At 41.3% G+C, this 16,257-nt stretch overlaps 1 protein-coding gene across 2 annotated transcripts in view; it reads right to left on the minus strand.

The window, feature by feature from the left end:
* Positions 1–234: 234 nt before the first annotated feature.
* Positions 235–16,257, minus strand: part of SCTR (secretin receptor) — a 56,103-nt gene continuing 40,080 nt past the window's right edge. For both annotated transcript variants that reach the window (XM_077320307.1, XM_077320306.1), the window contains exons 5-14: positions 15,751–15,869; positions 12,093–12,190; positions 10,610–10,745; positions 9,915–10,068; positions 9,754–9,814; positions 6,487–6,553; positions 6,299–6,390; positions 3,842–3,980; positions 1,175–1,216; positions 235–623 (exon numbers count right to left, since the gene is read on the minus strand). In XM_077320307.1, the coding sequence (XP_077176422.1) occupies positions 336–623; positions 1,175–1,216; positions 3,842–3,980; positions 6,299–6,390; positions 6,487–6,553; positions 9,754–9,814; positions 9,915–10,068; positions 10,610–10,745; positions 12,093–12,190; positions 15,751–15,869 (1,196 nt within the window). In that variant the 3' untranslated portion in view covers positions 235–335. The remainder of the gene's footprint in view (positions 624–1,174; positions 1,217–3,841; positions 3,981–6,298; positions 6,391–6,486; positions 6,554–9,753; positions 9,815–9,914; positions 10,069–10,609; positions 10,746–12,092; positions 12,191–15,750; positions 15,870–16,257) is intronic.

The raw sequence follows: 16,257 nt of genomic DNA on the forward strand, positions 1-16,257 counted from the left end.
GCCTGTAGTTTTTTGGAGCAGATTTGTCCCCTTTTTTGTAAATGAGGAAAACAGTACTAAGTTTCCATCCAGGTGGGATTTGTCCTTTGCCATTAACTTGAGTAAAGGTTTTTGCTAGTATGCAAGCCACAAATGGCAAAATTCATCACAAATTGTGCTTCATGGTTCAGTTTGTGCCCATCTCTAGTGGTGGCTTAAGACGGAAAAATAAGCAAGACTGGGAGAGGAATAATCTTCTTCCTCTATGCAAGGAATGTTTATGCATCTCCATCATAAAATACTCCAGGTAATAATATTCAGGCCATAGGCAGAAGCCTGGCTCCAAGCAGAGCTAATTAAGAGTCCCATTTAGCTTTCATATCCGTAATCACAGTGCTTGATGAGGCAAGTGAGAGTGTACTTCCAGGCAAGCAATTAGCTCTTTTCTGCACCAGAGGGGTGTGTGTTTTGTTCAGCCTTGAGGCATCCATTCTTCTTGGCTCCTGGGGGCTGGGCTTCATCAACTGCAGTACCTGTGTGAATCCACTTACTTCGTGATGAGATGAGGAACTGTGAGGCTTGCGCAAGTGAATGTACTCCCTTAAGTGCCAGTGCCGCCATTTCCTCTGAATCTCCTGCTGCACCTAAGGGAAACGTTTTACAGTACTTCAGGCAGGCGGCACTCCTCAAAAGGGGCAGACATTTGCTCGTGGGGCAGCGGACTTCTGGATGTGTGGGCTCTATGGAGTTGGTCACCTAAGTACCTCCAGCCTCATAAATAAAATAAATGATACAAAAATCTACTCGTTGAATCGATGTAAACCTATTAACAATGGTATGAGTTAGGAAAAAATAATAGAAAAAGAGTTTTAAAATGCAAGAAAAAAGTGAGAAGGAACTAATTTAAAAGTTCCATGGGGGTTCTGGAGTGCATTGAACCCGCCCTTTAAAAATCCTGTGCCTGAGCTCAGCTAAGGACTCTTTTTGGTTCAGTCTGACATATAAGACTTGCTACACCCTTCCTCTGGACCGGAGGGGGGGGGGCTCCTCCTTCATTATAAGGACCAGATGAATCAGCCCCTATGCCCTAGCCATGGCGTAAGAAAAAACCTGGCATGGTTGACATGACAAGCGATTGATAAAAGGAAGGCAAATACTTTAAGTTTTAGAAAATGTGTGTTTGAAGGATGCTTACCTCACCATTAAGAAAGCAGTAAATCACAGCCACAACAAAACCCTGAAACAAAACGCAGCCACATTAGGGGCTTGTAAGGTGTGAGAAGCAGAGGTGGTTCACTCTTGCCTTTTTCTGAGGAGTCTTCCTTGGTGGCCTCTCTTCCAAAGTACTGACCCTGCTTAGCTTCCAAGATTTGACATGTCCAGGCTATACCATGCTGCCTTCCCTCCCCATATTACCAGATATACAATTGAAAATGGATACCTGGACTCCAGAATAACCAAAACAAAGACTTTCTACATCTAGTCCGGAATCCTATGGGCTGTGAAATGTCTGGAGACTGGCATTATTAATGCTGCCAATTCATTGCTTATGTTTTATTCTGTCTTATTTTTAATATATGGATGTCTGTGTTGGTTTTTAATCCACTGTTAATTTTAACCCATTTTGAACACTTTCCTGAGACATATTGAGAGGGTGGTATAACATTTAATCTAACAACAACAACAACAACAACAACAACATGCAGATTTCGGTTGGTTGTTTATATGCCTGTTCCTTCCAAAGGCCAAGTGACTCATAGATGTTTCCATATGAGTTTGTTGTTGTTATGTGCGAAGTCGTGTCCGACCCATCGCGACCCCATGGACAATGATCCTCCAGGCCTTCCTGTCCTCTACCATTCCCCGGAGTCCATTTAAGTTTGCACATATGAGTTATGAGTTACTTGCCCCCAATTTGATGCTCTATGAAATGTTTTTTCTTGCTTTTGCAAATGGTGCATTTATGCATCTCCTGAGGTTTCCACAGGTTCTCTCTTACCCTTTCCCAAACCTGTTTCTCTCTGAAGTTTTGAGGGTCCCTGTTTGGCTGCTGAGTGAGTGGAAATGTTTACGTTTTCTCAGTCCTACCCACACTGCAGTCATTTCCCCTATAATAGCCATTTCCTATCACTCATGCTTTTTTCCTTTCCTTTTCAATCAGCAATTGAATACCATTTTACTGATATACCATTATACCAATACGTGTATCAAGTACCCTTTCACTGCAAATAAATATGGAAAAAGACATATCTTCACAAGGAAAGGAGCTAAATACATTTGTTGAAAAGTGTACCTCTTTTAAACTTTTTAAAAGTTTTTAAATTGAATTCAGAGAGTATGGTACATCTATTGATATAAAACACAACAATATAACACTATTCAATTGAAAAATGTCCTGGGAAACCCGCTGTATGGCAACCCTGTCATCACTGTGCTATATTAGCACCAGTGGAGAAAAAACACAAGGCTGCTTCCCACAGGGAAAAGAACAATGCTGTGATATAGTCTGGTGAATACAAGTTCTGTTAAAGGATGTAGTGTTTCCCATACCACAGCTTCTTCTCCCAACATAGTCACTCTTAAAAGAAAAGTAATATGAACCAAGATGAAACAGATCCTTGGTAGTCATGTAAAGTTTATTGAGAAAAATGGAATTTCTGGGCTGTTGTGTAATCAAAATTCCTATGAGAAGATTTACATGCCTCAGCCTAAGGTGTATTTCTGGATTTGTTCATCTTTCTATCCTTTTATAGCAGAGGTGCACAACTCAAGTTACATCAGCCAGAACTGACCCTGAATGGAACTAACTGGGATGCACTGTGAAAGTATGGAATCACCAGGCCCCATCCCATGACATCTTCTGACCTTGTCCTGTGAATTTCAGGGTTTGGGACCCTGGAGATCCCTTCCATGATTTTATGAGAGAGAGTGGAGGTTAGTTGGCAGGAAGAGTCCATCTTCCAGGCAACAAACCTCCCCCCTACTGATACATAGTGGTTGAGGACATCTTGTTTTACTGTATCTATGCCACTGTATCTCAAAACAAGTGCATGCACACAGACGTTTATACCTTGAATAAAACTGTGTTGGTCTTGGTTATATGTAATTGATATGTTTGCATTCCACTATATTTTTGTTGTGAAGACCCATACCAGAAGAAAAGCCCTCATGCCTCAAAGATTTGCAGTTTCCTTCGCTGATTTTATGTCAATTGAGAAAGAAGAGTAGGAGCTTTTGACTCTAACCATTTCTTCACTTGCAATAGCCATTGATTTTGTCTCTTTAAAGGGGCAACATTTGCATCCATTTCCACACTTAAATCTGCTTTTTCAGGTGTAGACCCAAACTGCCCACTAATTTACCCCATCAAAAATTTCATTTTTGAGGTGGGTCCTAATTCAGCACTGTCCCATGTACAAGCTCTCACATTTGGACCACCATTAGCACTCCAGCATCACTTCCATCACCATCTCCCCCCTCCCCCCTGAAACATTTTATTTTTTAAATGGGATGATCGCATTATACCACTTTTTCTAAGAACAAAATAGTGGCATTCTCAATTTTTTTAAAGAACATGCTTAGTATACTTGGGGGGAGAGGGAGAACCATGCGCAGACAAAAAATATCCTTGGAAAAGGGGAATGAGAGCAAAGCATGATGGGAGACTACCTCCTTTCAAAACAAATGCAGACAACATATGGTAGATGTCAGCCTGAGAAATGGGGGGCGGTGTCCAAATGTGGAAAGTCTAGCATTGACTTGCAGCATCAAATGAAAATCCAAAATGATGCTAAAGCAAGATAGGTCTCAGCAGTAAAAACAGTCTCTGAAGGAGTTGCAAAGTTTTAAATAAGAGAATTACCTGGAAAGATCCTAGGGCTAGTTCAAATATAATCTGAATCTCCAAGACACTGCTGTTGGCATCATCCGGGAAAAAAGCACAGATGATATAATGGACTCCAAAGAGAGGGATGAGGACCAGTGTTGATTTTGCAAGTCTCCTAGGAGAAAGAACAGGAAAGGGATGTTGACAGGGTCATGTTATCCTCAATATAAATAAGATATTGGTGTATGGCAGGAAACCGCGCAAAAAGTCTGCCCAAAGAAGCTTGGAATCATTTTTGCTGTACGAAACTCATCATGTTATTTTTGATTATGCATGGTAGCCGCTCCTCATAGCGTCAACTGCATTTTTTCAGTGCAGTATAAAAAACTAGCTTTGCAACAACTTTTCTTGTGTGATGGTACTGAGGATGCTCTTTTTTTGATGCATAAATGTTAGTATGTTTTTGGTCTCCTCCCCTGATAGCCCCTTTTCTGCTCACAGTCTCTCATCCATCAGTGGGAGCTCGAGGTCCCTACTGCTGATTTTCTGTCACCACAATGTTAGCAATCAGTCTCCCTGGCAACCTAGAAAACTTTATTATTTTATTGCACAATAGCCCATGGAATATCTCTGCTGTAATGCATGGCATAACTCCTACAACAGCCTTCCTCAAATGCTCTTAAGACTACAAAACTTGCTTCTCTGTAGAACTATATTACACAAGTAATTACTTGCAGCGGCAGTCTACCTTGCATCAGTGACCGTGGTGCGGGGGGGGGGGGGAGTTATTTGACAGTTTATCAGGCTGGCAAAGTGGAGGGGTCTTTCCTGAACTGCCTTGCATTGGTTTAGAAGCTGTCTGAAATGCCAGTTCCATCTTGCAGAAGAATGAGGAAGCAGAGCTGCTTCAGGCTATAGGTGCAGGACCCGGTTTGGGCTCACTGGTAATTTTTTAAAAACTTCACATGGGAGGGGATGGTATGGTGGTTCATGTCCATGAACTACAATTCCCATGGGCCCCTTCCAGCAGCAAAAAAACCCCAATGCAGTATCATAGCACATGCATGTTTTGAAAACTTTTTTTAAAGGACAATTTAAAAGGGGTGGTGAACTGACTGCAGTGAAAACCAGTACATGCATAATAGCCTCTTATGTCAGGCTGTGGCAACAGCAGCACAAGCAGAGAGTATTTTTTCAACAATTAAAAAGAAGGTATATACAAGGCAAACAGAGAATATCTGCCTCTCCAAATCAGGTGCTATATTTCTGGGGCTCCTACACCACATACCAGGGAAGCACATTACAGACTATCATCTCAGAATTCATGATCTTTATTAGGTCTGAAAAGGGTATTTCGCTACTTTGAAGATTCATTATGTATAAAATATGATATATGGTGTCACAAGTACACCAATGACACCCAGCTCAATCTGCCAACTGAATATGGCACCTGAGTCCTTGGCCAGATGTCTGGGAGTCATGATGGAATGATTCCAGCAAAGCCTCCTGAAGCTTAATCCCGTGAAGATGGAGGTCCTGTGACTAAGAAAGAAAGGTCCAGAAGGAGAAGCGCACCCCCCATCTTAACAGGGTGCAGTTGAAAGCTGCACATACTATCAGGAACTTGGGGATGATGCTTGAAGCCTCCCTTACAATGGAGGTGCAGGTCACAATGGTAAGTCAGTAGACATTTTTCCACCAATGCCAACTACTAGCACCCTATCTGACACCAGAACACCTAGCCACAGTGATCCATGCAACTGAAACCACCAGGCTAGATTACTGTAACTTGCTCTTCATGGGTCTTTTCTTGGCCTAGACATTACAGACATTACTTTCTTGGAAGAAATAAAATTTTCTTCCTGGATATACTGTTCACACTTTTGCAACATGCTAGTATTTTTGATGTCTTTTAATGGGGATTTTAATGGGATTGAGACTATTGTGACCCGCCTCGAACCTAAAGGAAGAGGCGGGAAATAAATCCAATAATAATAATAATAATAACAACAACAACAACAACAACAGTAACAGACCGCTCCAGTGGACAGGATTGGGTTTTTTTTTTCTAAAAATCCTCAAAATTAAATCTAACAATAAACAATGCAAAGGAAAACATTTTTTTCACTACAGTTCCAGAGTGGAAATGTGCATGTACTTGCTTCTATCACTGCATGCATGCCAACAAAACAAGATACAAATAAACTCTTGGGGAAAGGTAAGTTTTCTCTCAAGCATTTCCCCAGAAAACCTATTAATTATTATTATTATATTTCAATTTATTTCCTGCCACTTCCGAATCGGCTCAGGGCAAGTTACAAAGTCTTATAAAACCCCGTGAAAAACCATAAAAATACCAACAAGGCAGGAAAAAAAACAGCCTGTCCCCCACTACAAGAGGGGTAAGACCATTCCAAATCGTGCAGAAAAGACTTTGTTCATCTGTGACTTAATTATAGCCCTTTTTGTACTTTTGTAAAGAAGTTAACTTACCTATATTGATTTGCATCATTATTCCTTTCATCTGGCCATCTAAGCTTTCCCATCAAAATTCTTAAAGTATTGATAAAGAGAATGAAATTTATCTGCAAAAATAACAAATTGGCATTATATTTTAAAGATGTGTTGTGGCCTTTTCTGAATTTCAATCTATAGTACAGAATATTGTGAAACTGACTTACAACAATAGATACCAGTACAGGGCCTCGAATGATCCACCAGATGTTTGTAGGATTAGTATCCCAACATCTGTAATGAGAAAAAATCAGTTATGATGTTTTGATCAGTGAAGAGTAACAGAATTTATAGTACCTGCTTACATGAATTTTAAATCATTTTATTATCTCAGAATAAAAAAATACTGTAGAGAAAAATCCCACCCCACGCCAGATATAATTTGGCATCCACCATGGTTATGAAAATTTTTGGGAAGTTACACCATCAGAAGAAACTCAGTTGTTCATTACAAGCAGGGAATGCACAATAATAAATTCCTGTGCACATTGATAAGAGAAAAGCCATGATTCAGGAGAACTCAAGTTATTTTCAAGTTCCTAGTTATATGAAGAAGCAGAGGTAAGGAGTCCTAAGAATGGTCCATTCATACTTCTATTTTCTACGCTGTTCTGCATGACCACCTGCTGCCATATGCTTTCTTCCCTCGCCTTAAGGTCCTCCCAGAAATCCCTGTTTCGGGTGGCTTCACCAGGGAACGGTGTCCCCTCTTGGTGCATCCCAGTTTTTAACTTGCATGTTCTCTCTGCCAAAGGGTTTTTGGAATGTCCTGGTTGTTTTCAACCCTCTATTAAGAGCTGTAACTGTGAGCTATATTTGGCTTCTACATATATCCAACCATTTGCTTCCAATAACAAAGATATTTATTTCATTGGAGGTGGGGAATAATTTTGTGGATTGCCCATTCACACTGTGGTCCTTATTTACCCCATGCTGTTTCTGAGCAATTACTGATCCCTCAGAAACAAAAATCTGGTGGGTGCAAAGAGAGGTGGTTTACCCTAGTGGCACGTGTAGCACATGCTATGGGCCCTGCAGTTCCAAGGGACCCATGGTGCTGTACATTTAGGGGGTCTTTATGCTGTGATTGTTAGGAGATCTTCATACTTATGTGGCTTTTGAACCACAAAAATGGGAACAAAAGAAGCTGTCTGTTGCTTCCAAAGTTCCAGCTCTCCCTGGGAAGGGCGTCCCGCTGTTACAGCTCAAGAAATTGCACCAGTTGTGCTCTGGAAAGCACTGCAAACCCTTAAACTGGCTCTGGAGCTACGGGCCCTGCAAATCCTTAAATCAAGGCTGGGTGCAGCAGTATGAGGAAGAAACAGGAAGAGAAGTCACATTCTTCACAAATCTTTTAGGCAATCTAGTGCTTTAATAGCCTCATTGTGCAGTGTGTGTGGGGGTTATTGTCATTTTAATTTGCATATGGATTTTTATATGATTCCCCCCCCCCCCCCCCCGGTTAGCCATCTTTGAGATCTGTGTTGAAAAGACTGGACAGAATTATGTTGAAAAATATAATCAATGTATGTCTCAAGGCATGTGCACATTCATCTTTTTGATGATCACTGCAATGCAGTAGCAACTTGCATGTGTGAAAAAGCCACCACAGATGAAACATCACTGACAGAGCTGCACCAGCCACTTCAGTTCACCCATTCATCTGTGAGTTTCCCAGGGTGTGTTATTAGCTAACATGGTGTTAGACTTGGGAAATCTGGGTCAAAATCCTTGCTTAATCACCGGCTACTGTTTCTGAAGTCCTACCTCATAGATTTGCTATAAAGATATAACGAAGTGTCATTCGTGTCTCCACTTCCCAAGAATGGTAGTGATTTCTCCTGAGGCCTCAACAGCTCTCTCATCTCTTTAGTGTAGAATAGATATTTACCTAGGCTAAGGTGTGGTTACTTCTGAGACATTATTTTCATATAGTTCTTAAGCCCAAATTTACAGCTTTCCCTTTTGACTTGAGACTCTTAATGAACTTTTTGAAACACAATATTATTCTTGCTTGATGATAAGATTTTTTTTTGCAAAAAGCTTTATCTGATGAATGGGAAAATATAATCTTTGTGCAACAATATATTTGTGAATTGTTAAGATGCAACAACAGAATAACATTCTGGAAAACATGACAACTCCAGTCATACATCTGCAATTGCAATATGAATGCAGAGAGCTCATGGTCTGGGAGGACTTTTATAAAAATCTTGTTTCTTTGTTGTTCAAACGAGTATGACAATTGTAAAGTTACTTCCTGACTTAAAGCTTGCATGGCTGGTGAAAGAAATGTGGCCTGAAAGCAGAAGTATTGGCATGTGGCTGGATCTTGCCGTTTTTTCTGCTGGTGCAAGGCAGAGGAGGAATGATTTCACCCACATCAGTTCCTCACGACAGTTCTAGTTCACATTTCTTTTCGTATGTCTTCTTCCTACGATCCCTGGCATAAACTTTGCCATAGTGAAAAGGGATTTCTCGCATCAGTTGTAAAAGTTCATAGTACCTAACCCATGCTGTTGATCCTTGGAAATGGCATTTTGGTGAGGATCCTGGGGACTGGGAACCTGTAGCTCCTTCAGAACAGTTCTTAGGATTCTCTGACTAGGAGTTATGATAAACAGATTTGAAACAGAAAGACCCATTATGCACAGGGCTGAAAATCCAGGATGGCAGCAGCAGGGCAGCCCCGATTATGCACCTTGCTGCTGCCATCCCAGCCCTGGTCCAGCGCAGTGTCCTGGAAGACCCATGACAAGGCAACGCAGAAGATTCCATGTTCCCTGGGATGCCACGGGTACCAGCAGGGGCTGGGGTGGACCAGCCCCATGCATAAGCGGAAGAGCCGGATCTTTTGGCCTGGCCCTTCCCCTCAACCTACTGTGTCCCTGGAGGGACACTGTACGCCCCTGTAGGCTCCGCAGAGCTGCAGAGCTGACTGGGGAGTCCCCTCACCCCCACCTTGGTGGGAGAGCAGCATGCCGCTCCCTGCCATTGTGTGGTGGGGGCCCCATTCCTCCCACTCCCGCCCACTCACCTCCTCGCTGTTGCTGCCTCCAGGAAGCTTGTCAGGCTTTCCAGCTACAGCGTTGTGCACATGTGTGCACCTGCGCTATACCAGAGCAGCCCACATGCTCTGGGGGATTCCTCCCCCATGAGTACATGGGAAATGCCAGGGCAACCTGCCCTGGTGCAATGCCGGCAGCAGTCCGGTGTGGCTGTAAAGGGTCAAAGAGGGGAACAAAAGCATTTATGTGTTCATTTCCCTCATCTAATTTTATAATTCTCCTTTTCCCCTCAAAATGTCTACGTATTGAAAGATATTACAGTTGATTGAAAGCAGCTATAAAAAGCTTACTTGTAGATACACAGATGAGGCAACATGTGTTTATAAAACATAAAATGTGGAGGAAATTAATAAAACTGGGGCTTACCCAATATTTTCATGGAATTCTCTGACTAGAGCCCATGCCATAATGAACAGGATTGGGGTGCCTGTAGGAATGAGTTAATTTTTTTTTATTAGTTCTCAATTCATGCACAAGAAGTCATAAGCAAACGGAATATTTTGATTGAAAACAAAAGTTATCCTTACCCCATCCCAAAACCACAAACCACCAGAAGTACTTTCTTTCCGAGAAGAACGAAATCACCAGTAAAGTATGAAGGTATAGTCCTTCCACAAGAAGCCAGCTGTAATTAGCCATAATGCAGAAGTGGAAGAAGACCATGGCAATCTTACATCTTACCTGAAGAAATAAAAAGAGAATATGAGTCATCCCTCTCTGCCTGCCTCTTACAGTCATCCTCACAAGCACAAACCTTAATTTTCTTAGAAGATTGTCAATAGATCTGAAATAAAATGCTATCTTATAAGTCATGAACGGCACCTACATCTGCAAATTTATTACCAATTCCCCCAGTTTCAAATTTACTTCCTTCTAAAATCAATACATTTTGCATTATGTACCTTGATTCATTCTCTGGCTTGGATTCATGACATTACATAATCAAACAGAATTGTGTTTACACCTGTTTGGTATTTTAATTCCTCTTACTTTGTATGGTGTGGTGGTAGTTTCATTTGGTTAATTTAGCACTTCCCTCTCCATGTATAATTGTCTTTATAAATCAAAGAGACCTTTGAACCTCTGGCTAGGGGCTGGCATGGATGGCCTTTATTGTGATTATTTAGTTCAGTTTTTCATAAACAAATTGAACATACACATCTAGGATAATGTTGAGTCTCTTTTTCCCCCCGCAAGTTGTTTCCAGATTTCTCTTTCTTACCATGGATAATCCACAGTAGACTGAATCATCGGTATCTCCAGATAGGACAGCATCTTTGATGAAGTTTGCCATGGCTCGCAAAATGAATGATACAAACAGATGCATATGGATGTAATTCCTTGTACAGCGAAGTCTTCTGTATACCAAAAAAGAAAAAAAAATTCTGGTTTCTGAACAGGAAATTTCCACATGATCTCATCAGTCTCATGAACATGTACACCTGTCCAATACAGATATCCAAAACTAGTCCAGTATTGATCCCCCCAGTTTAAGATTTTTAACATCAGCTGTAAACTGTCTCTAGGGGTTCAGGTCCTTTGACTGGAGTCGCCAGAGGTTAAATTTGGGACTTTCTGCATGCATAGACAGTGCTGTTCTATGCCCTTCAAGTCAGACTGAACTTTTAAGTACTCTGAAGTACTCCATCAACAATGATCTAAAGCCAGTGCCTAATCAGTTTACAAGTTAATACTATGACATGATAAAAACAGAAACATTCCAAAAGCTATTTCCATTATTATGAGCCAGTTGTCACCTGGAATCATAGAATCCTGGAGTTGGAAGGGTCCCACAGCCATCTAGCCCAACCCCCTGCTCAATGCAGGATCTGCCTAAAGCATCCACAATAAGTACGATATCTGTCCAGCCGCTGCTTGTCTATCATCTATGAGATCAGAAAAACTAACAACATTTGGATCTAGTCTCTGCCTACAGTATCTTTAGCCCACCATTCCTTCAATGTTCTTAGGATGGCATACATGATTCTCCTTTAAAAGTCATGTAATGACCACCACATAGTTCATATACTAAAAAAATGCATTGTTTTTCAAGCAATACCTTTAAAATAGTGATTTTACTAGTTATATGTATCTGTATTTGTTATCAGTATGAGCCTTTTCCTCAAAAGATAAAGGGATGTAGACTGTTTTAACTAAGAATACTGATACACCAAGGATATAAGATTTCCATATTTGCTTCCTACCTCATCTTTCTATTTCTTCAGTATAATTAAAATACAATCCACAAAACACATCACTGGCTGCTAAGTCATCTGCTGATGGCATGGCATGTCCGCTAACAAAAGGGAAAGGCTTTTGCTGATCCCTACCCCACATAACTCACAGAATCCCATATTGCATTTCCATGTTTCTTGAGATCCCCCCCAACCTCAATGAATAGTGTTTCAAAGGGCAAAGAGATGGGAAAGGATAGAAAGATCCATAGAACCTACCAATAGTAAGTATGGTACGGGGAACAGCAATGATTTGCAGAAGGGAGCATATCTTGATGGTAAGAGGGGGGGAAAGCTGGTTCTTTACAACTTTGGCTTATTCCATCCTCCAGATTTATATAGTCACTCAGTGCTAATTTTTTGTATGTTCAAAATTTCATTCACAAACTACAAATACTATAATTTAGTCTCTTAAAGCATTAACCGAAGAAGGAGAAGAAATGAAAAGAAAGAAGAAATAAGTTTTCTTACCTAAAAGAAGCCAAAATGCCTAAAGCAACTGTCAGAGCTGCCAAGGAGAAACTGTATCCAACAGTGTACGCAATATTTAACTTCATAATATACGATTGCTGTGAAAAGACCAATGGCTCTTAGTTCAGGCAGAAATGTGTTCATACATTAGGGGCTATTCCGCACAACGACCAATGTTGCTAAATGTTTGCAGTATGCAGAAATGCTATATTTAATAGTGGAATTTCATCATTCTGTATACCTTCAATTCTAGTGGAATATTGAAGTCCCAGTAGCGGTCTATTCATCCCCACAGGTTTCCGGTCTCACCGGAATTGCAACAAAGGAGGCAATATTTTTCCATGCTTCTTCCCGCCCCTGGCCACCAATCAAACAGAACAGCCAATGAACTGTTGGGTTCATGCTCTCCAAAAGCCCCTTTCCCTTTAAAACTGGTTTTTTTTAAACCCGAAAACACCAGTAGCAATGAGTATTTGTTCATTCGATGTCTCAAGACCTGTTTTGCTGGCATAGGAGCTGGCGCTTAATTGTTTACATGCTCTTCAAGTAAAAAAAAAATCCCTCTCCCCCATGGATGCAATTTCTGGCCGAAATTCCGGGCAGTGTTGAACAGGGAGCTGTATTGTGCTTGGGAACTTTAAAGACAATTGCAGAAGGGAGCTTTGTTTTACTGTTAAGCAATTCTGAATTGCTTGTGGAGAGACTTTAGCCAGAGAAGCCTTGCTTATTCGTTGCTTTCTCCAGTTTAGGGGGGGGGAATGGCGATTGCCCCCGAGCTTCCGGAGATGAGAGCTAGGGAGGGACATTCTTTCTACCACTATTTTGAGAAGGCACATGTCTTTCGCTGATGTGTTGCGGCATGTGGTCAGCAGTGTAGCAGTTTTTTCAGGGGGAATCCACTTTTCTGGATTTTCCCCTAAGCGCTAAAAAATTCCGATTGTTGCTGGAGTTTGGTGAGAGTTTTGAGGTTTGTTTATGACGTCATGCGGAACGTTAAATTAATAGCGTTAACAAAAGGTAAGACTTTGGCTACATTTATATTGTGCGGAATGGACCTAGGAATTCACCCAGTTCAACTTCTTGTTGTTACTGTTGTTAGTTTACAACATGCAATACCCTTATTTCTCCTAAAGCTGCCATTACCAATAAATAATCAGTGAGCACCATTGAATCTTTGGGAGAGATATAATCTAAAAGCTTGCCACAGCCTGATAAGGAAATACATCCATGTGGAGTAAAAAACATTCCTTTTAAGCAGGTCATCTGTCCTGGACTTACATTGTAGCACTGGAAACAATGGCTTGGAGAGACATGCTGTAATGTACTGCTAATGTCACATGTATAGAACCAGGCTCAATTTAAATTTAATGCCAGTCACAAGTAATCCTGAACAGGTATGCTTCTATTATGTATCATGTTTCATGTGGGTTTGGGGAGGAAAGGTTACAGTGAGAATAACTAGTTGAAGAACCTCTTCCTAATTCTCAGTCCAGCAACAAATTATTATTGGAAATGATGATGATCCTGATGATGATATGCTTTAAAAACTAGTCTTTGAAAAATAGGACCAACCTACCAGTGTAAGTCTACAGCACAAAATTGTTAAAATCTGGAAAGACATGCTAGGTGGTCATGTGACTAACCACAAGTGTCTGTGAGTCCTTCAGCAATGAGAAGACCACATCCATGAAGATAAAGGTATTTCTTGGTTAGTTTCACTAGACTGTTGCATAAATATATGATGCAAAGTAAGCAATGATCTATTAAGACCATGATCACCTCAAACTATTTAGTACTGATTTGTGTATTCCTTGGACCAGCTCTACCTTTTCTGATCCAGTTCTGGTCTCTGTAGTCGTGGTTCTTGGTTGGTGTATCTACTTTTTCCTATGCCCTGCCTGCCAAATATCCTTGATTTAAGGTTGCTTTCATGTGGAGGTTTTGTTGCAGGTTTTTTTTTTCCTTCAACATAAAATTATCATTTAATTGACCACTTTTCTTTTTAGAAAAGCATACTCTAAGAAGGCTTGGATCTAATTGAACAATACTATGTTATGCCACTAGGTGCTGCTAGATCTCTTGATTTTCTAAATCTCTGTCACGCTGTCTAAAAAGTTTCCAACCATAAGAAAAATGAATCTAGCATTCTGAATGTAGTGGAAGGATCATGGGATGCTTCCACACAGTAATTATTATTTTCATTGCATTTATCACTTCTGTAAATGCAGAGGTACACACATTGGGGATGGAGCTTCCACAGATGGGAGTTTTCTGCACAATTTTCTCCAGCTTTTCCCTTCCACATGCATTCAGCAGTAACTCTCCAGGGACATGGTCATTGTAACAACTTGTCACCCACTTTTTTTGGTAATTTTCTTCATGCATACCTTATATTACTATAACAATCAGATGAAAATTTGAAACAGATAAAGGGCAGTATATTGTAATAGGGCTACAGTCCTACAGCAGTATAATGTTATAGCAAAAGCTGGCTTTTAAAATCATCAAAAAATCCTTCCAGTGGTTTGACAGGAAGGGAAATGCTGGAAACACAAGAGGTGACTACAGCAAATGCACAGAAATGGGCAGGACTTTTGTGGGTAAAGAAAATGTATCCCATTCCTTCCAGAAGACATGGTAGCATACAGGATGATGACAAAGAAATATCAGATGGAAGCTCCCCACCCCCGCAAGAAAAAGCACTCAAGTTTTGAAGCCATGATTAAGAGAAACCTCTGTGATTAAGCAGTCTTCAGTAGCAGCCAATGGGAAAAATTGACTTCCTGACTGAGAGTCCAGAGAGTGGAGGCAGTAACCTGGGGCAGACCTGGTGTGGCACCCAAAATGTCCCCCATGGTGATGCAGGGAGCAGCAGGACACATGGCCTGCCACAAACTCGCAGTGGTGGCCCAGTGCAGATACTGATATGCAGAACTGGTCAAGACAGCATCTGTGTGTTCATTCAAACCAAAATCATGATAGGTTTTTGACATATGTGTGGTTGTTCATGCATGCTTAGTTTCTTGTGTTTGGGAGCAGGCAATAATGTTTACATACAGTCTTACAAAGTCCTCCTAATTAAAGGTTTTGGCATCAGCATATTCAGGCCCCTCCATATGACATCACCAGTATCCCAAGGCTACCCAGTAGCCAGCTTGTGATTTCACCATTTTAAAACTGTCATGCAATAAAAACGCATGAGCCACCGGTGAACAATCAGTGAGCAACCAGGAAAAAGAATGTATGGAGGGGGAAATGCACTATAGTCTCAACAGCTTTGTCCTGCCCTCACTCCCACCCTCACCTCTCCATTTCCTGCCCAGCAAGGGAGGCCGATTCCCACCCCTGTGTCAGTTCAACCTCCATTAAGGTTCTCTCTAGTGGGTTTTTAGTAAGTGCCTTCTTCTCTTCCTGCTCTTGTTTGTCATACCCCCTTCCCTTCTGCTCCTTTCTCCCCCCCTCCCACATTGGTCCAACCGCCTGCCACTCAGCCATTACCTTTCCCAATTGCCCAAGACTCCTGCCCTCCCTCTCCCTGCCCCAGCACTTCTTAACCTGACTGAATGAGGAACCACTAAATTATTGTTTGTATATTATTTCAGTGGGAAGGTACATAATTGAGGAGGTACTTCCACAAATATGAATCATTTGAACTCACCCGTGGCTTCTGTGCAATTAAAGTAGCATTCACTTCTTTCACATCATAGTGGCAAGCAACATGTATACTAGGGAATCGGGCTGACCAGCCTTCCCTGGTGCAGTTACGATACATATACCCTGGATGGCAACGACAGCAACAAAACAAAGCATTTGATTATGCAATGCGCTGTCCATTGGTCTCCCTTTAAAATCAGTTCTGAAACTACTGTTGGTGGAGAATGCCCCAACTAAGCAATTTCCTGAAGCTAATGGAGTATGCAAATTCTCCCATTCTGGAATCATCCCACTGGCTGCCCACTGATTATCTATCTCAATTTAAAGTATCAGCTGTCACGTACAAAGCCCTTCATGGTCTCCATCCCCCTATCTTTGAGACCACCTTTTCTCCTGTACTCTGTCATGACAGCTTCACTGATTTGAGCAAGACCTTCTGGAGGTGTCAACATGCAAATGGACAATCAGCCAGTGGAATGGTCAGCTAGAAAAAGTCAGGAAAGCTCCCACC

Source organism: Paroedura picta, chromosome 2 (assembly GCF_049243985.1).
Source record: "Paroedura picta isolate Pp20150507F chromosome 2, Ppicta_v3.0, whole genome shotgun sequence".
In the NCBI taxonomy this organism is placed as follows: domain Eukaryota; kingdom Metazoa; phylum Chordata; class Lepidosauria; order Squamata; family Gekkonidae; genus Paroedura; species Paroedura picta.